This window comes from the organism of the source record quoted next, unplaced genomic scaffold (assembly GCF_019419815.1).
Source record: "Pyrus x bretschneideri cultivar Hongxiangsu unplaced genomic scaffold, Pyrus_bretschneideri_v1 Contig12, whole genome shotgun sequence".
Lineage (NCBI taxonomy): Eukaryota > Viridiplantae > Streptophyta > Magnoliopsida > Rosales > Rosaceae > Pyrus > Pyrus x bretschneideri.
Window position 1 is genome coordinate 3,671,905 of NW_025999413.1, and position 25,386 is coordinate 3,697,290.

Consider the following 25,386-nt stretch of genomic DNA (forward strand, 5'->3'; position numbering starts at 1 on the left):
TTTTCTTTCTTTTTGTTTTTTGTATAAAAAAAAAATCAATATCACATGTTAACGAAATTTAATCGCGATCAATCAAATAGAAGAAAATTGAAAGAAAAAAAAAAGAATTTGGAAATGAGAAAATCCTACTCCCACAATCAATCACTGCATTAGTCACTAGGGAAAAATATCGATGAACTAAAAGATCATACTTTCCGATCAATTTAAGTCACTCATTTATTTGGAAATAATATTTGACTACTTAAGGATGAGTAAAAATTCCTACTCATATATTTCGTTTTCGAATTATAGAACTTGTGTTTATGATCAGAGCTATTCATATTATGAATCATCCTGCAAATATTATCTCTGAAAAAAATAAAAAAAATTGTGAACGGAAAGTTCATGTTGTCCTATCAAATTCAAGTGCCCCTCTAATTATGTAATGACATGTTGTGTTTCGCTTCCTGTTCCAAGCACTCTAGTTGTTATCCATTTTCTTCCAAACAAACTCTATCCTTATGGACATTATTAAAATGCACAATCAGTGGTCAAAGGTTAAAGCCAAGCCACTTTCATTGTTTATAATAAACCGTCAATTTATTTGATTCATACCATGATTAAACGTCCAAGGTTAAAGCCAGGCCACTTCCAGTTCCTTTGAGAACTGAATTGTTGGCTTGAGATTTATAAATCATAGAGTTCTAGGGCAACAGATGACAAGCAGAATATTATGCGATTCTTCCTAAATAAACATAAATAATAAAGCACAAGAACAGAAATTGAAATATCATATGTATAATATAAATTCAAATATTAACATCCTCCTTTCTTGTACACGTAGCAGTTTTCAGGATTGCCAGCACCGGCGAGTGGATGGCAGAAGGCATACGGTTTCCGATCACATTGCACCGCCGACTGCCGCTGTTGCTGTTGCGCCTTTTGGGAAAGGTATTGTACAACCAATTAGCAAAGAACAACTATTCCCCTCGTGACATTATTTCACTATTTTAAAATCATATCATTCCTAAAAAGTTTATTTAGTTTAAAGACGATTTAGTCGTTCAGTTGTTTTAAAACAAATCGACAATTATGCTAAAAGTAATAATTTTATGATGAATTCTTAATTTATTTGATTGATTTAAATAATTCAATGACGTTCAAATCAAATGAATTTTTTTTTTTTTTTGAAGATAATCAATAATGATAATAAAGAAACTAAAAGTTTATATTACATAATATTTGTTTGGTAAAAGAGAAATGCTAAGAGCATCTCCACATACAATAGTAAAAAATGGCAGGAAACTCTTTTCAAACGAGCTTCAGTTTCTTACGTGGCACTAAATCAATTGAAGACAAAGTCTTTTGCTATCAAATTTGACAATAACTGTCAAATTTATTATATAATTTTTTGATAGATGTAATATAATATATAATAGGGAAATGTTATTGACATTCCAAAAATCTCATTCTACGCTCCTCACAAATGTATTTTTCTTTCCAAATATAGAAAGTTTGGAGTGTAGAATGAGATTTTTGGAGTGTCAATAACAGTTCCTATATAATAAATGTTTTTGTGTGTTTCAAGTATTTGATTGGTTGTCTCAATCATTATAAGATGACATTATTATTTAACATATTGGGGGAGCAAAAAATTGTATAAAATGTTAAATTGACACATAAACCATCAAATATCGGTATGATGTTTAAAATTTGACACATTATTTGAGGATGCTCTAAGGAGACTCTTTTAAAAATAGAATTCTCTATATAATCTTTACCACCTTATGTTTTTTATTTTTATAATGTTCACATAAAAATTAAAATTAAATTGTGAGATGCAAAGATTTCGTCGAGAATATCATTTTGAAAAAATCTTCTTCATTAACCGTTCTCTTTATAAAATCATGTCACGTCCAAAGAGAAGAATTTGAGGCAATTATTGTTCATTGGCATTGCAATTATGCAAACCCCTTGCCCGACCCTTACCTTGATCCCTTTGGCACTTTGTTTTACGCATGCATAAATGGATTCCTATATAGTGCATGATACTGGCTCCACATGTCAAAATCAATCACTGTACTAGTCTTTGGAAAAATAAAAAGTATCAGTGAAGCAAGAAATTTTTTATTATGATCAGAATATGAATAATATATTATGTATTTTTATATAAATGATGGAAAATTTTATATTTTAAATTATTAATTTTTTAACACACATATCTGACTATTTGTATAATAATATGTGATATATTACTCATATTCCGATTACACTAAAAAAACTTCTCCAATGAACCGAAAGCTCATGTCGTCCTATCAATTTAAGCAACTCGTTTATTTTGTTGGTCCATCCACGTCAGAACATGAATTTACAAAGGGAACTAGATCCTCTCCTAAGCTCAGGATAGGGATCCTTATGAGCAGCCCATCTGGGAGTTCAAACTTGATTCAACGATTGCAATTATTATAACTTTTAGAGAGGCGAATTGTTGGATCAAAATTCAACGATCCAGATGGGCTACTCAGGAGGATCCCCATCCTGAGCTCATGAGAGGATCCAGTTCCTTTACAAAGGGAAAGAGATCATCTTCGAAACTCTTCCATCAAGGCCACTGGATCAAGTCATTCGGGTTTTTGAAATTTCATTCAAACTTGATTTCATCCTTTAAAAGCTATTTTTTTGCCGTTGAATGAAATTTTAAAGGTCCAAATTACTTAATCCAATGACCTTGGTAGAAGAGATCTAGAGAGAATCATTTTCCTTTACAAAGAACTTCGTAATAATAAAAAAATATTCGAAGACAATCCTGCATGAGAAATGGTAAAGATACTCTTTTAAAGTGCAATTCTTTATGGATAATTTATCATTTTACAATTTCATGTTAATTTTTACGTTAATATTATTAAATATTATATCAAAAACATGAGACGGTAGAGAATTTATAGAAAATTTTACTTTTAAAAGAGTTTTATTAGCATTTCTCATGTTGCACCAGACTTCCATTACTAGTCTGAAACTCTATTCTGAAAGTAACTTAGAGAAATGCTAAAGAGAAGATTTTAAAATGTGATTCTGTATGGCTCCCTGCCATCTTAGAGCATCTTTTTTGAAGATGTGAAATTTTAAACATCAAAATGATATTTAATGATTTATGTGGTAATTTGACATTTTGTATAATATTTACTCCACCCGATATGTTAAATAATAAATGTCATTTAATTTTTTTTTTTTTTTTTTGTATTTTTGTAGAGGGGTTAATTACAAACACCTTTGATGTTTTTTATGTTTTCACAAAATCCCTTGAGGTTCTCAACATATCACAAACACCCCTTGACGTTTCAAAATCATTTCACAAAAAATTTCTCGGGGTGTTAATGTAATTAACCCGTTAAGGAAATGATTTATTTGCATTCATTTTCTCATTCTTCACGCCTCTATTTATTTATATCTTTTAATTTTTTTTACTTAAAAATCAGAAATAAACTTGAATGTGTTGAAGAAGAAAAGAATGTCTCACTGTACATCTTTTACTTTTATTTCTCTTTTGTCAGTACATGTTTTAAGTTTAATTGGTTCAGTGAATGGAGAAAAAAGATACGAGTTTATTTGAAATTTAAAGGAGTAAACTGTCAATTTCTTTCATGAATTTTCAACTAATTTTTTATTTATCCTTTAAATTTTTAAATTGAAAAATTAAGGACTTGCTAATTTTTTTGACATATTTCTCGTGCTATTAGTTTTTCATAGATTTCATCCAAATTAATGTTATCTTTTATCGCGTGCACACTATGTGAATCTCCTTTAAGAACAAAAAAGGTCACTTCGCTAAACCTTCATACACAAAACTATAGAATCACCCAAATGTGCATAGGTCAACATTTTAGAAATCCAGTGTTTTCAATTATTTTAAAGAACGAAGCGACTGACATGTTACGCACATGTTTTCATATAACAGAATTTTGGATGGAATGAATGAAAAACTAACCGTAAGAGAGAAATTGGCCAAAAAAAATAGTTTAAGTCCTTAATTTTCAATTAAAAAATTTACGAGGGAACCGATGGTGAGGTGAAAGTTTGGGAAAAAAATCAGCAGTTTACTCAATTTAAAAAAATACATAAATTACAAGTTGAGTTGAAATTGTAGCACATACTCACCACTAAATAAATATGTGACAACTAATCATCTCCCATCCTGATCGTCGATCCCAGAAAAGATTGTCCTCGACATCCCTTTGATCGGTTCGTTTGTAGTAGAATTTTGCTCACTACTATTTGTTTTGGACATCCAATCCGATGACTCTCCCAAGCTACTACTAAGCCCTAATGCATCACTATCGTTCATTATCGCACGCTCATCTTCTCCCTTCTTTTCAATGTCGAAACCTACATCTCCTTGTTCCTCTTTTTGATGAAGCTGCAATGCAAACTCAAGCCCCCACACAATGTCATTCATCGACGGCCGATCGATCCCGTTATCATGCATGCAACTCACCGCGACGTCGGCGAATTTATTCATACACGCAGTTCCGATCTTACCCTTCAAGTTAGGGTCAATAATTTTATCAAGTTCTCCCTTGAGATAGCAACTCTTTGCCCAGTGAGCTAGGCTCATTTGCTTCTTGTCTGGTCCCCGCACCAAAGCTGGTCTGGCACATAAAACCTCACACAACACCACCCCGAAGGAGTACACGTCAGACTTTTCCGTCAGCTGGTTAAGACGGTAGTATTCCGGATCCAAATACCCGAAACTACCCTTCGCCACTGTAGTAATATGGGTCTTGGACATGGTGGTGGGGCCCATTTTTGACAACCCGAAATCGGACACTTTAGCCACCCATTTCTCATCCAATAGGATGTTTGTGCTCTTCACGTCTCGGTGAATAATCGTGTACTTCCCACCTGTGTGTAGATAATGCAACCCACGAGCGGCGCCAATGCAAATTTGAAGTCGTTGATCCCACGAAAGAGGAGGATTATAGGTGTTGTAAAGATGGTCGCGGAGGGTGCCACGCACCATGTAATCGTACACCAAGATCATCTCACCCTCGTCCGTACAATACCCGACGAGTGACACCAAGTGCTGGTGGCGAAGTTGCGATAGCATCTCGATCTCCGTCTTGAACTCCTGGGCCCCCTGCGACGACTCGGACTTAAGCCGTTTGATCGCGACGGGGGTGGTCCCACTAGCACCGCTGCTTGTGTTGATGTACCCTTTGTACACGTGGCCGAACCCGCCAACCCCAATAATGAAAATTTCGTTGAAGTCTTCGGTGGCGGCTTTCATCTCCGCCAACGAAAAGTTGCGACACAAATCGGATGGCAGAGATGAGCCGCCCCGTGAATTGGTAGAGTTTGCCGCTCCGTAGCCCTTGACATATTTCTGTCGGTGTCTAAAAACCAAGAGCAACCCTAGTACGGAAAGCACTATGAGCGCCGCGGAGACTGCGCCAGCAACAACGGCAACAAAATGAGTCCTTGACTTGGAAAGTTTTTTGCTTGATGGGATCACTTCTTTCGGATGAGGAAGAGGCGGATCGGGGTCTGGTCCGGCGAGATTACCATTTGTTCCATTCAGTTTGAAGATCTCCAGACCGTTCAAAATTGCATCCAAGTACTTAGTTATCCGATATGGTTTAGGCACAGGGAGTGCTTGCAGTGTGACAGAGAGAGGTACTTTCTTCTTGTTTCCGGTGCCGGTAGGAATGAACACAACATAGTCTCTGTACGTCGGAATCCCATTCCCGCCACTCCACTCCATTATGTCGGCTCGTTCTTCCGCCGTTTGATTGGCTACGTAGATCAGAAACACTCGGTCACCAATCTCCGTGATTGCAGACAGAAACTCACAAAAATGAAGCCTAACCAGGTACAAAAAGTTGGGATGGACAAAAAAACCCCAGGTGAGGTTGTAGCGCTGGTTCATGGTGGCGTTTGGGCCCAAAGACCTCCCGGTTTGGTAAATTTGTTCCGGAGCAGAGTAGTTCGGTGTCTTTGTAAAGTTGATATGAAGACTTAGGTTTTGTGGTTGAGCGCTCCGATTATAACTTGCCTCATCCAAGTACAGTTGCTCAAATAAATAACCCTTCCAATCGCGGTACAAGCCGGTGTCTTTATCGACATCCACCGCGGCTCCCCCTATGTTGATTCTGTAAACTGTCTCTAGAGCAGTGACGTTTTCCACACGATAAAAATTATTTTCGTTGCCTATATATTTAATCCGATGGGGGTCGTCTTCTGGTGCAGTGTAGTAAAGATTTGGGGGCATGGACACAATTTCAATTCCGTTGATAAACGCATACGCATCCGGGCTTGCTTTGCTTCGACTGGGAGTGAATGTGATGTTTAGACTTTGTTCTTCTTCCTCAATGTTGATGCAGAATTCTCTGTATACTGTCTCCATCCCATAAGCATCGGCATTGACAGAAGCGTTGAAGTCGTTGAGAAGGGTAAATCCACCGGCTTTGACAGTAAACAGCGCTTTGGAGCGGTCAAAGTCAGGGTATGAAACAGGGTAAAAGTACAAGCGGATGAACTTTTGGCCGGCGGTGAGGTTAAATCTGTAAGTAAATTCAGAGCGAGAAAGCCGAACTGTGGTGTAAGGAATTTGGGAGACGGAGGAGCCGTGCGGTGCTTCTTTGAACACGGATGTGTTACCACCAGCTGCTTGGTGTACATCTATCGGGGTAAACTTTGAGTTGACATCTCCACTCCAATTTCGTTTATCATCCTGATTAAATAAGTGGCCGGGATGGCCACATTTAACGGTGATATCTTCCACCGGAGTGTAGATAGGTGGGGGATCGCCGGCAACGAGTGTGGTGGCAATGATCATGTGCAGAAACAAGGAAAGGTACAGATGAGAGATGAAATTTGATATCGTCATGGCAAATGGTATAAAGTTGTTAATTTGTTGCTTGGGTTGTATGAATGAATACACTGATCAGCTCTTGTTTATAGATAATTAGATATGTCATATGTGTGGTTGTGTATGTTTCTCTTTCACTGGAAGTTGCTGATATTTAAGTGGGACATATGATCATCAAAGACTTTTCAAGTCAAGGTTTGGAATAGAAGTCAAGGTTTGGAATAGAGATTCTCGATCAACATCTATCAGTCAAGTTATATCTTTTTTTTCGCGTAGGCAATGGGCTTGACGAATTATGAATGAAGACTTTGACATGGATGTCATCCAATTTAGGGGTCTTGTAGCACATTAGATGAGTTTATTTCCTTAAGTTTCAAAGTGTGTCAAATGCGCGCTTATTTGATTTCATGAATATCGAAAACAATCTGAATGCACTTCAAAAGTTAAAACTATGTACTTTTGACATCCAATAAGTTTTTGATCTTTTGAACACTCATTCTTAGGGGTCTACTAAGATATTAGATGCGGGTATTAGATGTGTTTATTTCCTTAAGTTGCAAAGTGTGTCAAATGCACCCTCGCTTGATTCCAGGAATGTCGAAAACAGTTCAAATACACTCAAAAAGGAAAATTGTGTACTTTTGACACCTAATCCAAGCATTTAAAATTTTGAGTACTTGCTCTTAGAGGTCTAATAGAAAATTAGATGTGATTATTTTCTTAAATTTCAAAGTGTGTCAAATATACACTCGTTAATCCCATGAATGCCGAAACCCTTTCATAAGTGGAGGCGATGTAAATTTCATTAGTAGGCGAAGACAGTGCAAATAATTTTCATCCTTGATTGCTGCCCCTCTGTATTGATGGGAGGCAAGGCAATGTGGTGAAAATAAGAAATGAATATTGCTCGTTTGAGTAACTTTTATAATTTTGTTTGATAAAATTATGTCACGTCTAAAGAGAAGAAATTGAGCCAAGTATTGTTCATTGGCAATGCAAACCCCTTGCCCCACGCCCACCGCCTTGGTCCATTTGGCTCTTTGGATTTGCGCATGCATAATGCATACTAGTCTTCTATGCACTATGAGAGAATTGTTGCTTGCAGTAATCTTATCTCCTAAATAGTGTGCATAGTAGCTTCACAGGTCACAATCAATCACTGCACTAGTCACTGGGACAAAAAATATATCAGTGAACTAAAAGATCATACTGTCCAATCAAATTAAGCCATTCATTTATTTGGAAATAATATTTGATTATTTAAGGATAAATAGAAATTCCTACTCAAATTCTTTGACTTTGAATTAGAGAGTTTTAACGAAAAATCTACGGTACTGTTTACTTTAATGAAAAACCATATTTTTATACTAAAAAGTCAATCTTGGTACTATTCACTTTACCCTTTATTTTGTTCTTATCATTAAAACTCAAAGTTTTCAAGTCCTTTCATTAGTTTTCCTCTTGAATTATTGAGTTTTGTGCTTATGATTATAACTATTCATATTATGAATCACTCTGTAAAAATCATCTCTACATAAAATAATTTAAACCTTGAGTCTTTAGTCAATCTATTATAACAAATACATAGACGGTTCCTAATGGCTTTACCAGTTCCGCTTGTCTGTTTTTATACAATTCGATGACTAAATGACCTTAGTTTTAATTGATTTTTTTTTTTTTTTTTTTGCAGAAATGATCTTTATAGAGTACTTTATAATATAAAAGATTCTAATCATAAAGACGAAGTTTTATGAATCTGCAATGAACAATATTGATTAAGAACTCCTACTCATAGTAGCCAACTATTATTCTTTATTGGGTTGCTCCATCCACGTCACAACTTGAATTTATGAAATGCTTAGTATACAAGGTCATTTGAAGAGAATCCTTCACAAGACTTTTATTATTAGTTCGAAACGTTATTATGACAGGAAATTAATTTGTTGCATGAAAGTTTGCCATTTGCAGCATTTATACTTACTATTGGTTAGAAAACCCTACTTGTCAGTCACTGAGTTGAAAACGTCAAAAGCACCCTTAATCATTGTACAACTTTTGACAGAGGTTAATTGCGTATACATTCTTGAGGTTTCTCGATTCTTCCCAAAACCCCCTCAGGTTTTGAAAGTAACGCGAATATCCGTTGATGTTTTAAAATCATTTCACAAACCCCCCCCAAAAAAAAAAAAAAAAAAAAAACTACCAGAAGTGAAAGAAGTGCCGAATATTTCAAAAAACCCTTTTATGTGATAAAATTAGTGTTTGGCTACAGGTTTCGGTAGCCTTATGCCTATCATAATAGGAAAATCTGAAAATCTTAAGGTTGTCTCCATGGGTGATGGCTAACAAAAAATTACTCAAAATTTGGGGCTGAAACATCTCAAAGGGACTTTTGGTTTGGGGTGGGAATTTTCATTGCTTCCCCACTCTCCCCTCGAGTGGATAAGGTTTTAAGTGGCCCGAAGGCCCCGGCTTTTTCTACTCCATCACGTGAAACAAGCCTACGCAGGCCCCGCGCAAGTCAGCAACATAAGGTGGAGGAATTCTCTGCGTGCGAGCGCATGGAGAGCAACAGGTTTACGGCGCAGATTGGCTGGCCGATGTGATCCAGTGGCTGAAGCGCCTCCTGGGCTCTGATCCAGTGTGGCGCACAACTACATCCAATTAAAATCCAATGGCTCGAATCAATTTAATCAGTTTTTGCGATAATAAAAGATATATAATGGCTCAAATTTAAATCCAACGGTAAAAATAATATTAATTATTAATATTAGTCAAGTTATATCTATCATATGATTATATTAATTATCAAATTTAAATCCAATGGAAATTGCTGAGATTTAAATAGGACATATGGTCATCAAAGACTTTTGAAGTCAAAGTTTTGGAATAAAGATTCTCAATCAACATTTATCAGTCAAGTTGTATCTTTTTTTTTTGTGTATACGTAGGCAATGGGCTTGACGAATTATCAATGAAGTCTTTGGCATGGATGTCATCCAATTTAGGGGACTTCTAGCGTCTTAGATGAGTTTATTTCCTTAAGTTTCAAAGTGTGTCAAATGTGCGCTCGTTTGATTTTATGAACGTCGAAAACAGTCTAAATACATTTCAAAATGAAAAACTGTGTACTTTTGACACCCAATAAGCTTTTGACCTTTTGAGCACTCATTCTTAGGGGTCTAGTAAGATATTAGATGTGTTTATTTTCTTTAGTTGCAAAGTGTGTCAAATGCACGCTCATTTGATTCCATGAATGCCGAAAACAGTCTAAATACATCTAAAAGGAAAACTGTGTACTTTTGACACCTAATCCAAGAATTTGATATTTTGAGTACTCATTCTTAGAGGTCTAATAGGAAATTAGATGTGTTTATTTTCTTAAATTTCGAAGTGTGTCAAATGCACACTCGTTTAATCCCGTGAATGCCAAAACTCTTTCATAAGTGATGGCGTTCTCATGGAAATTTCATTAGTAGGTGGATGGATAATCCTCTCTATTAGTAGTAGGCGAAGACCGTGCGAATAATTTTCTATCCTTGATTGCTGCCTCTCTGTATTGATAGGAGGCAAACAGCCCACCTATTTTGATCCTTTAAAACCTATAATAATTTTTTGCTGCTGGATGAAAATTCAAAGGCTCGGATCACTTGATCCGGTGACCTTAGTGAGATCAGGAGAGAATCTCTTTCCGTTTATAAATATGTTATATGTGTGGTTGTGTGTGTTTCTCTCTTATTGGAAATTGCTGAGTTTTGAGAGGGACATATGACCATCAAAGACTTTTCAAGTGAAGTTTTGGAATTGAGAATCTTTACCAACATCTATTAGTCAAGTTATATCTTTTTTCTTGCGTAGGCAATTGGCTTGACGAATTATCAATGAAGTCTTTGGCATGCATGTCATCCAATTTAGGGGTCTTGTAGAGTTTATTTTCTGAAGTTTCAAAGTGTGTCAAATACACGCTTGTTTGATTTCATGAATGCTGATCCGGTGACCTTAGTGAAAGAGATCAGGAGAGAATCTCTTTCCGTTTATAAATATGTTATATGTGTGGTTGTGTGTGTTTCTCTCTCACTGGAAATTGCTAAGATTTAAGAGGGACATATGACCATCAAAGACTTTTCAAGTCACGTTTTGGAATTGAGAATCTTTATCAACATCTATCAGTAACTTATCTTTTTTCTTGTGTAGGCAATGGGCTTGACGAATTATCAATGAAGTCTTCAGCATGCATGTCATCCAATTTAGGGGTCTTGTAGAGTTTATTTTCTAAAGTTTCAAAGTGTGTCAAATACACGCTTGTTTGATTTCATGAATGCCGATCCGGTGATCTTAGTGAAAGAGATCATGAGAGAATCTCTTTCTGTTTATAAATATGTTATATGTGTGGTTGTGTGTGTTTCTCTCTCACTGGAAATTGCTGAGATTTAAGAGGGACATATGACCATCAAAGACTTTTCAAGTCAAGTTTTGGAATTGAGAATCATTATCAACATCTATCAGTCAAGTTATATCTTTTTTCTTGCGTAGGCAATGGGCTTGACGAATTATCAATGAAGTCTTCGACATGCATGTCATTCAATTTAGGGGTCTTGTAGAGTTTATTTTCTAAAGTTTCAAAGTGTGTCAAATACACGCTTGTTTGATTTCATGAATGCCGAAAACAGTCTAAATACATTATGAAAGAAAAAACGGTGTACTTTTGACACCCAGTAAGCTTTTGACCTTCTAAACACTCATTCTTAGGGGTCTACTAAGATATTAGATGCGTTTATTTCCCTAAGTTGCAAAGTGTGTCAAATGCACGCTCGCTTGATTCCATAAATGGCGAAAATAGTTCAAATACACTCCAAAAGGAAAATTGAGTACTTTTGACACCTAATCCAAGCATTTGAAAATTTGAGTACTCGGTTTTAGAGGTCTGATAAAAAATTAGATGCGATTATTTTCTTAAATTTCAAAGTGTGTCAAATGCACACTCGTTTGATGCTGTGAATGCCGAAAAACTTTTCATGAATGGAGGCGTTCTCAAGTAATTTTCATTGGTAGGTGAATGAATAATCCTCTATTAGTAGTAGGCGAAGACCGTGCGAATAATTTTCTATCCTTGATTGCTGCCCCTCTGCATTGATCCGAGGCAAAGCAATGTGGTTAAAATAAGAAATGATTATTGCTCGTTTGAGTAACATTTATAATTTTGTTTGATAAAATTATGTCACGTCTAAAGAGAAGAATTTGAGCAAAGTATTGTCCGCCTTGGTCCCTTTGGCTCTTTGGATTTACGCATGCATAATGCATACTAGTCTTCTATGGACTGTGATAGAATTGTTGCTTGCAGTAATCTTATCTGCTATATAGCGTCATACTAGCTTCACAAGTCACAAACAATCATTACACTAGTTGCTGGAAAAAAAAAAATATCAGTGAACTAAAAGATCATACTTTCCTATCAAACTATGTTGCTCATTTATTTGGAAACAATGTTTGACAACTTAAGGATGATTAGGATCTTCTACTCAAACTCTTCGTGTTCGAATCATTGAGTTTTGTGTTTGTGATTAGAACTGTTCATATTATGAATCACTCTGTAAAGATATTATTTGCAAAAACTAATTAAACCTAGGGTCTTTAGTCAATCTATTGTAGCCAATACACAAACGGTTTCTAATGGCTTTACCAATTCCGTTCGTCTGTTTTTATACAATTCGATGACTAAACGACCTCAGTTTTAATTTGTTTTATGTAAAGGTGATCTTTATAGAGTACTTTATAATAGGAAGGATTCTAATCATAGAGACAAAGTTTTATGATTCGGCAACGAACAATTTTGATTAGGAACTCCTACTCTTCTTGTGACCAACCAACTATTGTTCTTTATTTGGTTGCTCCATCCACATCACAACTTGATTAGGATTCTAATAAAAAAGACGAAGTATACAAGATCATTTGAAGGGAATCCTTCACAAGACTTTTATTATTAGTTTGAAATGCTATTATGACAGTATTAATTTGTTGCATGAAAGTCTGCCATTGGCAGCATTTATACTTATTATTGGTTTGGAAACCTTACTTGTCAATCATTGAGTTGAAAACGTCAAAAGCAACTTTAATTGTTATACAACTTTTGACAGAGGTTAATTACGCATACATTCTTGAGGTTTATCGATTCTTCCCAAAACCCCCTTGGGTTTTGAAAGTAACACGAACACCCGTTGATGTTTTAAAATCATTCCAAAAACTCCCTCGAAGAAAAAATATACTACCAGAAGTGAAAGAAGTGCCAAAAATTCCAAAAAACCTTATGACATAAAACTAGTGTTTGGCTACAAGTTTCGGTTAGCCTTATGCTTATCATATTAGGAAAATCTTAAGGTTGTCTCCAAGGGTGATGGGAAACAAAAAAATACTCAAATTTTGATTGCTTCCCAACAACCCACCCCACCACCCCCACGCACCCTCCTACCTTCCCCACCACCCCCCCCCCCGGCGCGGGGGGCGCGCCGTGCCGGTGGATAAGGTTTTAAGTGGCCCGAAGGCCCTAGCTTTCTCTATTCCATCACGTGAAACAAGGCCCACGCAGGCCCAGCGTAAGTCTGCAACATAAGGTGGAGGAATTCTCTGCGGGCAAGAGCATGGAGAGCAACATGTTTACGGCGCAGATTGTCTCGCCGTTGTGATCCAGCGGCTGAACCGCCTCCTGGGTTCGGATCCGGTGTGGGGCCCAACTACATCCATTTAAAATCCAAAGGCTCAAATTCAATTTAATCAGTTTTTGCGGTAATAAACGATATCTAATGGGTCAAATTTAAATCCAACGGTAAAAATAATATTATTAATTAATCCAAATTAGATCCAACACCAAAATTATATAATACCCATCCATATTGTTCACTTATCTATAAAATAAAATAAATCAATTTTCTCATATATCACTACTTTTTTTTTTTTTTTGAAATTTTTTACATTAAAATGTTCATAAAAATAAAACAAGATGATTATACAAAACCTTATTCCAAAATTATTAGCCAAAAAAAAAAATGAACGAATTAAAAAGTTTAACAAAATTATAAAGTTTTTTTGTTTTTTTTTTGGTGGGGGGGGGAGGGGGGGGGGTGAGAATTATAGGTCTCTTACCATTGGAGAAAAAAAACTAACTAATCTCTTATATATAGATAAATAGTTAAAAATACGGAGCTAAATTTTAAGATTTTAGTCTCTTCAATTGTAGATAGCCTAATGATATCAAGCATAAAAGGTATGGTCGTTAATTTTTTTTTGTTAAATCCACAACGAGGATAAATCAATTTGTTTTGGTCATCCAATCCGATGACTCCCCAGCCACTACACCCTAATATATGCATTGATATTGTTCATGAACGCAACATCATCTTCTGGCTTCTTTCTTGCGTAGGCAGTGGGCTTGACGAAATATCAATCAACTCGTTGGCATGCTTGTCATCCAATTGGGAGTCGTGAAGTGATTTTTTACATAATTTTTCATTTTTTGTACACTACATTTTACTATTTTCATTCATTTTCTTTTGATTTGTTTAATTGGAAAAATTAAAAAAAAACAAGTGTACAAAGTCGAAACTAATCATATCGGATTCGGACAGTTTAGTACTGAGTACAGTGATTAAGAATGCAGTTGGAACATAATTCTCTTGAATTAGTTTTGTATTCAAATACAATTGCTTTTTGGCCAAACGTTGCACGCGTCATCTTCCTTTCGGATCATCAACTTCAGAGAAGATTGTCGCGGATATACATTGAATGGATTCATTGCTAGCACAACCTTGTTCAGTACTAACGCCACCGTCACCATTACTTGCAATGCTTTTTTGATGAAGCTGCAATGCAAATTCAAGCCCCCTCACAACCTCATTCATCGAAGGTCGTTCCACTCCTTTATCATGAATGCAACTAATAGCAATCTCAATGAATCTATCCAGGCACTCGGCGTCAATTTTACCCTTCAAGTTACAATCAATGATTTGATCAAGTGTTCCCTCTCCATGGCAAAATTTGGCCCACTCTGCGAGGTTCATTTCCCTCGGCTCCACTTTATGCATCAGCGCTGGCCTTGCACACAATACTTCCCACAAAACCACCCCAAATGAGTACACGTCAGACTTTTCAGTAAGCTGCTGGCGTCTGTAGTATTCTGGATCCAAATACCCAAAACTTCCTTTGACCATTGTACTGATGTGAGTCTTGGAAGCGGTGGTCATTCCCATTTTTGACAACCCGAAATCCGAAACCTTGGCCACCCATTTCTCATCTAACAATATATTGGTGCTTTTCACGTCACGGTGGATGATAGTGCCCTTGGCACCGCTGTGAAGGTAGTGCAACCCTCGCGCGGCGCCAATGCAAATTTGGAGGCGTTGTCCCCAGGCCAGAGGCGGGTTGTTAGAGTGGTAGAGATTGTCGGCCAGGGTCCCACGTGACATGTAATCGTACACCAAGACCATCTCATTTTCATCTGTGCAATATCCGATGAGAGACACCAAATGGCGGTGGCGGAGTTGGGAGAGCATCTCAATTTCTGTCTTGAACTCGTTGGCCCCCTGTGAAGACTCGGGTTTCAGTCGTTTGATCGCAACCGGGGTAGCCCCACCATCGATATACCCTTTGTACACATTGCCAAATCCACCAACACCAATAATGAAAGTATCATTGAAGTTTTCGGTGGCGGCTTTGATCTCCTTTAGCGAAAAGTAGTGACACAAATCGGACGGCAAAGTTGAGCCGCCCCGTGACTTGGTTGAGTTTGCCGCTCTGCGGCTAGAGTGTACGTAGCCCTTGGCATATTTCCGTCGGTGTCTAAAAACCAAGAGTAACCCTAGTACGGAAAACACTACGAGTGCGGCGGAAACTGCACCAGCAACAACGGCAATAAAATGAGTCCTTGACTTGGAAAGATTTTTGCTTGATGGGCTCACTTCTTGCGGATGAGGATGTGGGGGATCGGGGTCTGGTCTAGCGAGACTACCATTTGTTTCATTCAGTTTGAAGATCTCCAGCCCGTTCAAAATTGCATCCAAGTACTTAGTCTTCCAATGTTGAGGGTTTGCTTGCAGTGTGACGTAGAGAAATACTTTCTCCTCGTTTCCCGTGCCGGAAGGCATGAACACAACATAGTCTCTGTACGTTGGAATCCCATTCCCGCCATTCCACTGGATTATGTCGGCTCCTGTTTCAGCCGTTTGATTGGCTATGTAGATCAGAAACACTCGGTCACCAATCTCTCTAATTTCAGCCTGAAACTCACAAAAATGAAGCCTAACCAGGTAATAAAACTTGGGAGGGACAGGAAATCCCCAGGTGAGGTTGTTCCGCTGGTTGATGGTGGCGTCCGGGCCCATTGACCTCCCGGTTTTGTAAAGTTGCTCCGGAGCGGAGTAGTTGGGTGTTTTTGCAAAGTGGAGATGAAACTCGAGATGAAGGCTTGGGTTTTGTGCTTGAACGCTCGACCAAAAACTTGCATCATCCAAGTAAGTTAGCTCAAATGAATAACCCTCCCAGTTGCGGTACAAGCCGGTGTCTTCATTGAAAAACAACCCGCGTCCGTATACGTTGATTCTGTAAACTGTCTCCATAGCAGTGCTGTTTTCAACGCGAATCGTATTTTCGGTGCCTATGATTTCAATCCCATAGGGGTGTTCTGGTGCAGTGTAGTAAAGATTTGGGGGCATGGACACAATTTCAATTCCGTTGATAAACGCATACGCATCCGGGCTTGCTTTGCTTCGACTGGGAGTGAATGTGATGTTTAGAATTTGTTCTTCTTCCTCAATGTTGATGCAGAATTCTCTGTATAATGTCCCCTCCTCATAAGCATCGGCATCGGCATTGACAGAAGCATTGAAGTTGTTGAGAAAGGTAAATCCACCTGCTTTGACAGAAAAGAGCGCTTCGGAGCGGTCAAAGTCAGGGTACGAAACAGGGTAAAAGTACAAGCGGATGAACTTTTGGCCGGCGGTGAGGTTAAATCTGTAAGTAAATTCAGAGCGAGAAAGCCGAACTGTGGTGTAAGGAATTTGGGGGACAGAGAACGAGCGAGGTGCTTCTTTGGACATGGATGTGTTACTACCAGCTGCTCGGTGTAGGTCTATGGGGGTAAACTTTGAGCTGATATCTCCATTCCAATTTCGTTGATCGTATTTATTAAATAACAGGCCGGAACCGCCACAATTGACAGTGATATCTTCCACCGGAGTGTAGATGACAGTGATATCTTCCACCGGAGTGTAGATAGGTGGGGGATCGGTGGCGGCGAGTGTGGTGGCAATGATTATGTGTAGAAACAAGGAAAGGTACAGATGAGAGATGAAATTTGATATGGTCATGGTAAATGGTATAAAGGTGTTAATTTGTTGCTTGGGTTGTATGCATGAATACAGTGATCAGCACTTGTTTATAGATATGTCATATGTGTGGTTGTGTGTTTCTCTCTCACTGGAAATTGCTGAGATTTAAGTGGGACATATGATCATCAAAGACTTTTCAAGTCAAGTTTTGGAATAAAGATTCTCGATCAACATCTATTAGTCAAGTTACATCCTCTCTCTTGCGTATACCAATTATCAATGGAGTCTTTGACATGCATGTCATCAAAGATGGAAAATGATTTCTGCATATTCTTTTTAATGTTTTTTTAACACTTTCTCTTACTTATTGTCATTAACTCTTTTAATTTGTTTAATCGGAACGACTAAAACAAAAGCGTACGCAAGAGAGAAAAAGTTTGTAGAAGTCATTTCCCCAAGTCTTTTTGCATTGTCCTTTAATATAAGAGAACAAATTGGGAGAGTTGACCCAACGAGTTTTTAATCTTTTTGGGTATTTATTTTTAGACGTTTAGTAGTATACTAGTAAAAATGCCGAACGTTGCTGCGAGACTTGAATGCACCAGCTTTAACCACATTGTACTAGAAAAAAAATACCATGTACTACACATAATAATGTAATCAATCGCTCTCATAATTCATGAGGCAAAAACCAAAAGCCAAATTGTTTTCATTTCATGCCTTGAAAACAGGCTCTTCCGTCTATACGGTCCAAAAGGATATAATACTACCTGAGGACCCTCAGATCACTTGAAAGTGTACCCCAAGTGCGAAGGCTGTCATAAAAATTGAGGATTTGACCTGTCATTTAAAATAGGAGCCCAGTCAGTCCTATATAAAGAATTCTAGGGATCTAAATATGATATTCTCGAATAACCATGAAAACCTTAACGTGATGAATATTTAAGCAGTATTTTAATATTTATAATGCTGTCAGCAGATGACACATAATAATTTTCTCAGCCTTACTGGAAAAATTATTGATTTGATCAAATCTCTAAGGAGATTCCAACCCACTTGGGCTAAATTCGACATGGCCTGAAACTTTGAATCTCAATACCTAAAGACCTGAAACCATATTTATTATTTAATCTTGTTTATGGAACTGTTTTAGCTGACCTAACGTAGTGAGAAAAGACTTTGTTGTTGTATGGAACTGTCATAGTTATATATGTTGTAATCAATTCACTCAATCAACATCTCCAATGATGATATGTTGTCAGGGAATCTTGAAATGCTCACGCACTGTCATATAGCACAATACATCTACCAATCAGGAATCAATCAAAAGACAGGAAAATAACTTCGGAGAAACATATGACAGCGACGATAAAACCACCATACGATCACGACCATTGATCATGTTGTTCGTAACATATCAAGATAAGAAAAAGAAGGGGAACTGACCTGCTGCTACCAATTCCACATTCCAGTGGATGAAGCTCTCTGTTTCTCAAAAACGTCCATATGGTTCACCTGCCAGGATACATCACATAGCCAAAATTTGAGAGAATAAGAGTTTGTATTCGAACACAGTAAAAAGATTTGTATCAGAAATTATTTTGTCTAACACCTAACAAAATTAAGGAACCAAGAAATGGAAAAACAATCTACCAACTGAGGGATGAGAAGCAAACAGCAGGAAGAAGCACAGAAATGAGTACAGTGAAACAACAAAATTTCAATGACAGTTTTAACAAAGCAAATGGCAAACCAAACAATAAACAATGAATTTAAAACAGCGCATTACCTATTGAATCAGAGGGAAAAACTGAAAACCCATACCCTCCTCCAATCTGTCAGTCCCTTTGTCCCCCTCCTCTCGTCCCCCCAACAACCCTCTGACCGATGCATCAGCCACAGCCACAGCCACCCACACCTCCCTGCCGAAAATCCTGTCCCCTAAGTCCCGGCGAACCTCTCCCTCCAACCCGTCAACCCTTCTGTCCCCCTTCCTTCTCTCAGTGCAGCCCATACCGCTGCTTGCTTTGCTGCACGTTCATCATTTTCCTGCAAAAACTGTTGAATATGTGGCCAAATTCACTTTCGGCTAATAGTACAAAAAAAAAAAAAAAAAAAAAAAAACAGGAGGAGGAGGACATCATTGTGTTTGTTCCTTGTTTTGGGGAAGAAAAATAGGATAAGAAGTGGCCTTCCTTTTCTTTTGGCATTGTTAATTGGCAGCAAATGCTGCTTTTCTGATTGAAGCAGCAGACTGGAGGAAAAACAGAAGCTGGCCGACAGCTTCATTTGAAATAATAATTCAGTAAGACATACCAGTACAGATAAACAATAACAACCCTGTTTTTCTTTTCTGCACAAAATCCAGATTCTCAACCATCCAAAAGTTTGAATCTTTCAAGTTTCAATTCTCTTAAAAGTGGTGTGATAATCTTACCGAATGAGAAGAGATGAGGTTGAATCGAGAGTTATGGAAGAAATTTGTACTTCACCGACATGTAGAAAACTCGGATCTTTGAAGCGATGAGTGGGTTGCGGCGGAGGCCGAGCTGACTCAGAGCGGATTCGTCGTTCGTCCTCCTCCCCAACCTGCGTAGGGGAAGTGTGTTTTGTCGAGGATACAGAAATGAAGGCCAGTTTGTGTGGTTTTGGTTTTAGGAAGCAGGAGCCGATGCTATTCCAGAGATGGTGTTGTGGCTGCTAGGGTTTGACAAAGGGGAAACGAAGCCAAATGGGTGTGTTTCTGTCTCTCTCTCTCACATCCCTTGACTTGAGATGGCAGAAGTGTAAATAATGCAAAATCGAAGGTCCATTTTAGAATAGATTGGTAAAACCGTAAATATATATAGGGATACGGTCAGAGACAAAATTACCCTCCAAACCCAGCCCAAATCTCATGAGTTTCTTGTAAATAAGATGAAATCAAGCAGCAAATAGAAAACCCTACGTACAAAATTACCAAGTTCTAATAAATAAGATGAATCGAGCGGCAAAGAATTGATGGCATATACAGTGCCCTTTTCCCTCCTACTTTAGACTAAAGTAATTAGATGTGTTTATTTCCTAATATTCCAAAGTGTGTCAAATACACACTCGGTTGATCTCATAAATGTCGAAAACAATTCAAATACACTTTAAAAAGGAAAAATTGTGTATTTTTGACACATGATTCGAGCATTTGAGTACTCATTCTTAAACGTCTGGTAGGAAATTAGATGTGTTTATTTTCTTAAATTCGGAATTGTGTCAAATGCACGCTCGTTTTATACCATGAATACCTAAAACCCGTTCATAAGTGGTGGTGTTCTCATACAATAAGGCATGTTTAAAGAATGTAAAGTCTCACGTCTCAAACTCGCATAATCAAATACAACATACAATGGGTGGAAAAAATGAAATACAATACATAGTGAGTGGTTTCACTCTGTATTTATAGGAGCTTGAAAGACATCCCGTTTAGATAGAGACACTGTTGGGAATTCCCTTGCCGGTAATTCCACCTTCACTTGTAGGAAAGAGCAAAGTGTATGGAATCTTGACTGATCCAACTCGGTTCTTCAGTTTATCATCATTGTTCATACTTGTAATTCGATCCTCGATTTCAGCCAGTTTCTTTCCGAATTTCTCGAAAGCTTCCAATGCAGCTATGTCCGATGTCCAGTCAGGAGTGTCTCTCTGCCCTAAATACACTTCATCAGTGGAATGCCTTGACAAAATCTCAATGGTGGCAATACCAAGTACAGTCTGCAGCTGAGCGGTAATTGTTTTCAAGAAAACGGTATCGGGGCTGGCCTCGAGCTCTTCGTATTCGGGAGTTCCCTTCTCAGGCATGAATTTTCGGCTTATGGTTGGGCGGTTGGGAAGGTATCCTGCATAAGAGAACTGTCCAAAGTTGAGGGCTGCATGAAGGGCAGAAGCAGTCCATATGAGGATAGTGCAAGTTTCAACTAGCTCTTCAAAAGTCTGCATTTTAGGCCACCATGGCTCATCTTTTATGTCCCCATGACCCTCCTCTACGAGCTCCTTCCACCAGGATTGGAGCTCGACGTCTGTCTGAATTATGTCATTGGTCTTGTAGTAGAAAGCGCAATAGTCTTCGACCCAAGTTTTTATTGCAAACCAGATTGCAATCCCATCAACAGCATATGGATAATCCTCTATCAGTAGGCGAAGACCGTGCGGAGAATTTTCATCCTTGACTGCCACTCCTCTGTATTGATAGAAGGCAACACAATGTGGTTAAAATAAGAAATGAATATTGCTCGTTTGAGTAACTTTTAGTTGCTAATAAGTCGGAAATTGTTGATTTGTGTTACCTCTTGATGAGATCTGCAGGGAGAGCTTGCTCAGGAAAAACCCAATCTTTATAAACAGCTGATGACAACCCCAAGGCATACCTAGCTGGAAAAACTGTCGACTCTATAACTCCGCGAGCATTAAGGAGGATTCCCCTGCCAATTGCATTGATGTACATGGTATCGCGGAAATGAGGCTGCAGAAGTTTGTAAATTGGATGAACCACGCTTAGCTGCCTATTCGCAGCTATTATAACTGGCTCAATCACCGCATGGGTGTTTAACCTGTCACCAAAATATAGGGAAAAAAAAAAATCAAATTCAGAAAACCACATTTCAACATGTATGATAAACTTTTTACCAAGACCATTTTCTTCAAAAGAGTTATACCAGTGACTGATAAGTTGATGATTTCCAGAGTCGTTTACGGCCACATAAGCTTTAGCCAGTTGCCATATGGAGCTTTCTACACCTTGTTCAGCTGGTGTGTAAACATTACTAATGCAACCATATTGATCTCCGTCGGGATGAGGCAAGCTTAATTCGATCACTAATATCTTCAAAGTTCCATCACTTCTCAAGAACAGGAGAGTTCTGCTACCATAGATCTTGTTGGAAGTTGAGTTTATCCGCCTCAGGTACGGCATCAATGCATCATGATGATCTAATATGAATAGCTTTTTGTTCTTGAGTGCCTATCGAACCAAATTCATTTTCATTATTACGAAATGATGTTAAGTCAACATCAGCTAATTGCAATGTACCAGCATACTATCAGTTTTTCTATCAAAGGAAACGAATGTAAGATATTACCTCGTCCACTGTTAGTCCATCCAAGTTATTCCTTATATGTTGTTCGGTTATTGTACTGGTTTGATCACCGTAAACTTTTGGGTCTAGCTTGCTTGCCGGCGGGAATTCCTCCAATTCATTTGAAGCAAATATGATTAAAGATGGAGAAAAACGAAAAGTTTTCTTTGCTTTTTTGTCCATTAACATTGCAAAAAATAAAAAATAAAAAAACAAAAACAAAACACACACAAATTTATATGAAGAGTACTTGAAGAAGGCGAATGTTGACAGGATTCACTCCAGCCAGCATTTCTCTGGCAAATTCTTCATCAGTCCTCCAAGCAGTCTTGTCCTCTGCTCCAGATCATTAAACCATTATCACGTTACATGAAAGAAAATAGAAATCATAATTCATAGGCAATTGTAAGCGTCAAAATTCAGTATGTTATCGTTACCTTTGATCACTTCAGGCATTGGGAATCGGAGGAACTGTGCACCATCAGTTCGGAAAATTTCCTTGAGCATCTCCGCAGGTATGTTGTCTCCGATTTCCTTGAATAAACCTTCAGGCAACAGAATTCCTCCTTCGTAGAGTTGAAGCACATCTTCGAAGCTGTCAAACTCGTTAGGAGTTTTATCAAACAAGGCTTCTATCTCTGGTCTAATAAACTGAGCTATAGATTTCAGTGCATATGCAAGGAAGTCTGACATCTTCAAGTGTCCAAACCGTTCATCCCTTGGCACATATATGCTTAAGCTTGAAACAATCGGTAACCTACTCTCGGTGTTAGGATCTGTTAGATTATAGGATCAGAAAAATTTCAACGATCATAACATCAGTTAGTTAATATCCAAATTAGCATATCAACTTGTACAGTTGTCAGAGAGACTACACCAAAAGTAAAAAGAAAAGCATCATATGTTAATCGTTTACCCGTCTCTTTTGGTGGTCGGCCAGTTCTGCCCCTGCGAGGGTAAGGGTACTCAGTAGACCCTCCCATAATTGGGCGGACATATTCCGAACCCTTGTCAGGATCTCCCAGATCATTGTAGTAAGCATAGTCATAGACTCTATCCCACTCTTCGAGCTTTCGTTTTCCATCTCCTCTTAATTCTACCAGTTCTTCTTCTATGTATTTGCGCAACGACAATGGTACTTCGCTTGGAAGATAAGTCTGCACAAACATATTGCAGTCACGAACGTTAGTCATATAGTAAACTATGCTTGCACAAAGTGCGGCAGATTGCAACGAGTTGGCGCAAATCATCGATTACCTTGTTAGCGAAGAAAACACGGTCTTTGGTGTATTTTTCGGCAGGGTAAACCCATGAATTGCAAACAAAGTGGACACGGCCCTCATCGGGGACATTATCGAGTGTGACAGTCTTGAGGAAGAACTCACTATGATGATTGTTTTGTATTATGAATGCTCCTGGAACTCCTACTTCCTCTTCCCAGTCAAAGGTAACCTTGAATGCAGACTCTCCTGCTGTTAACGGTGTAATTGTGGTAATCCAGTCTTCCAAATATGCTTGTTTTCCAAGCTTCCCCTTCAATCCATTGTCTGCAAAAACAAATACACATATCCAAGTTAAATCATATTCTCAGATCTTCTATAATTCATTATCTAGTAAACCAATAATTAAGCAATTAATAAGATGCATTATATTATCATGATCATCCAAATAACTAACCTCAAGTAAGGGCCATTTTGTGCAAGTTGCTATAATTTAGTTCTCAAGACAATTTTCGTATAGGAAAAAAAAAGTTTTCAAGACGCTATCCATTTAAAAACTTGACAAACTTGGGACGGGCTAGGCCACTATCCAAAATACGGTTAAACGACCCTAGACCCTAGACCCTCGACCCTGAGCAATTTCATCGAACCTCATCCGATTTTACAGACCTATCAACTACTCTAAAAAGAAAAATAACAATGCAAAGAGGATTTGAAGCTCACCAGGATCACCATGAACAGCACTGATGAGCTGCAGAGAAACCCTTTGGCCGACCAACTCATGCACACGATCAAGAACCGAAGCATTGAAGTCATTGAAGTCCAACACATTCTTCTTCATCAACACCACAGTCCCGTTGATTTTTCCAATATTACTCTCCCCATCTTGCTGCTGGCCCGTGATTTTGCCAAGCAGGTTGTGCAACATTGTGTTCTAGTTTCCAAGAACTAAGCAAAGAATGTTGTGAATAATTGTGAAATAAATTGAAAGTCGAAACTTTGCACGGAAGAGTTCAATGAAGGGTGGTCGTATTTAAAGGGGGAAACGTGAAAAAGTCGTACAAAATCGTTTATCCCGAAAGCTAGCTGGCTTTAAGATGACATAGATGTAGTCCCTGCGTAATTAATTTATGTTTTATAATGTGAAAAGTGCCAATTTCCTCACCTGTAACAAGCTTTTTTATATTTGGGAATAATGAATGCTCTTTTTTTCTTGGTAGACAATCAACATCATCCTCTAGAAGATTGTTTTTGGTCAAACATTCCAAAATATTTGTTTTAGGGTCTATGGGATTAGTTTATTCACAATAAAAAGAAACACGTGCATGTACGGCTGAATGTGCGCAAAGTCAAATTAAATGAGACAGTAATGCGTGTGTACATGAAACTAGGTACTAATCTATTATTGTATTAGAGCTTGATCGTTTAGAAGAGTTTTTAAAATGATTGAAAAAAGTTTTTAAAGAATAAATTTTAGTTCTAAAAATATTTGAAGTGCTTCCTACAAGTTTATTGTGTATTTCTTACTAATGATTGATTCCAAAACAAGCCTTTAGTTTGTGTTATACATGCCTAATAATGCTTCTTTACTACACGAAGTAAAAATTAACGGTACACTTTAGGCATGAGCTTTTACATCAAATGAGGCATATTTTATACCATATTACCGACAAATAATTTAGATTAGGGTTGACCAACCGAAGTTTATCAAATTATCCAACTGTATAGTCTCTTTTTCTTTCCTAATTTGCACAAGGGCGATTTCGATTGGAATTAATAGAGGTTGCTGAGTCATTGGCGCAGACTTTAAACGGAAATTGAGATTGATCTGCATAAGCAAACTTTGAATTGGATATATAGATGGACAAGTACATGGAACTTCAACATACGATATGCAGTTA

General features: G+C 37.8%; 3 protein-coding genes and 1 long non-coding RNA gene across 6 annotated transcripts; all 4 read right to left on the reverse strand.

Moving 5' to 3' along the window:
* Positions 1 to 4,046: 4,046 nt before the first annotated feature.
* LOC103955725 (receptor-like protein kinase FERONIA) lies at positions 4,047 to 7,020 on the reverse strand. Its single transcript, XM_018649556.2, has one exon. The coding sequence runs from the start codon at positions 6,860 to 6,862 to the stop codon at positions 4,160 to 4,162; it is 2,703 nt and encodes a 900-aa protein (XP_018505072.2). The 5' UTR covers positions 6,863 to 7,020; the 3' UTR covers positions 4,047 to 4,159.
* Positions 7,021 to 14,425: 7,405 nt separating this feature from the next.
* LOC103955727 (receptor-like protein kinase FERONIA) lies at positions 14,426 to 17,426 on the reverse strand. Of its 2 annotated transcripts, XM_048578012.1 has the most exons (2): positions 17,088 to 17,424; positions 14,426 to 17,057 (listed from the first exon to the last, which is right to left on the reverse strand). In XM_048578012.1, exons 1-2 carry the CDS (start codon positions 17,197 to 17,199, stop codon positions 14,566 to 14,568), a joined length of 2,604 nt encoding a protein of 867 aa, XP_048433969.1. In that variant the 5' UTR covers positions 17,200 to 17,424; the 3' UTR covers positions 14,426 to 14,565. The 2 variants fall into 2 exon arrangements, with proteins under 2 accessions (XP_048433969.1, XP_009365908.2); XM_009367633.3 differs by having other exon boundaries at positions 14,426 to 17,426.
* Positions 17,427 to 18,092: 666 nt separating this feature from the next.
* On the reverse strand, positions 18,093 to 19,940 carry LOC125474398. The gene is made up of 4 exons (XR_007255960.1): positions 19,598 to 19,940; positions 18,950 to 19,218; positions 18,607 to 18,675; positions 18,093 to 18,444 (listed from the first exon to the last, which is right to left on the reverse strand). It is a non-coding gene; the product is annotated as an uncharacterized LOC125474398 (long non-coding RNA).
* Positions 19,941 to 20,490: 550 nt separating this feature from the next.
* LOC103955722 (probable linoleate 9S-lipoxygenase 5) lies at positions 20,491 to 24,554 on the reverse strand. 2 transcript variants are annotated; one of them, XM_009367625.3, is made up of 9 exons: positions 24,209 to 24,554; positions 23,523 to 23,812; positions 23,182 to 23,422; positions 22,703 to 23,041; positions 22,516 to 22,601; positions 22,269 to 22,376; positions 21,846 to 22,150; positions 21,477 to 21,740; positions 20,491 to 21,370 (listed from the first exon to the last, which is right to left on the reverse strand). In XM_009367625.3, exons 1-9 carry the CDS (start codon positions 24,411 to 24,413, stop codon positions 20,617 to 20,619), a joined length of 2,592 nt encoding a protein of 863 aa, XP_009365900.2. In that variant the 5' UTR covers positions 24,414 to 24,554; the 3' UTR covers positions 20,491 to 20,616. The 2 variants fall into 2 exon arrangements, with proteins under 2 accessions (XP_009365900.2, XP_048433970.1); XM_048578013.1 differs by having other exon boundaries at positions 21,558 to 21,740; positions 24,209 to 24,551.
* Positions 24,555 to 25,386: the final 832 nt, after the last annotated feature.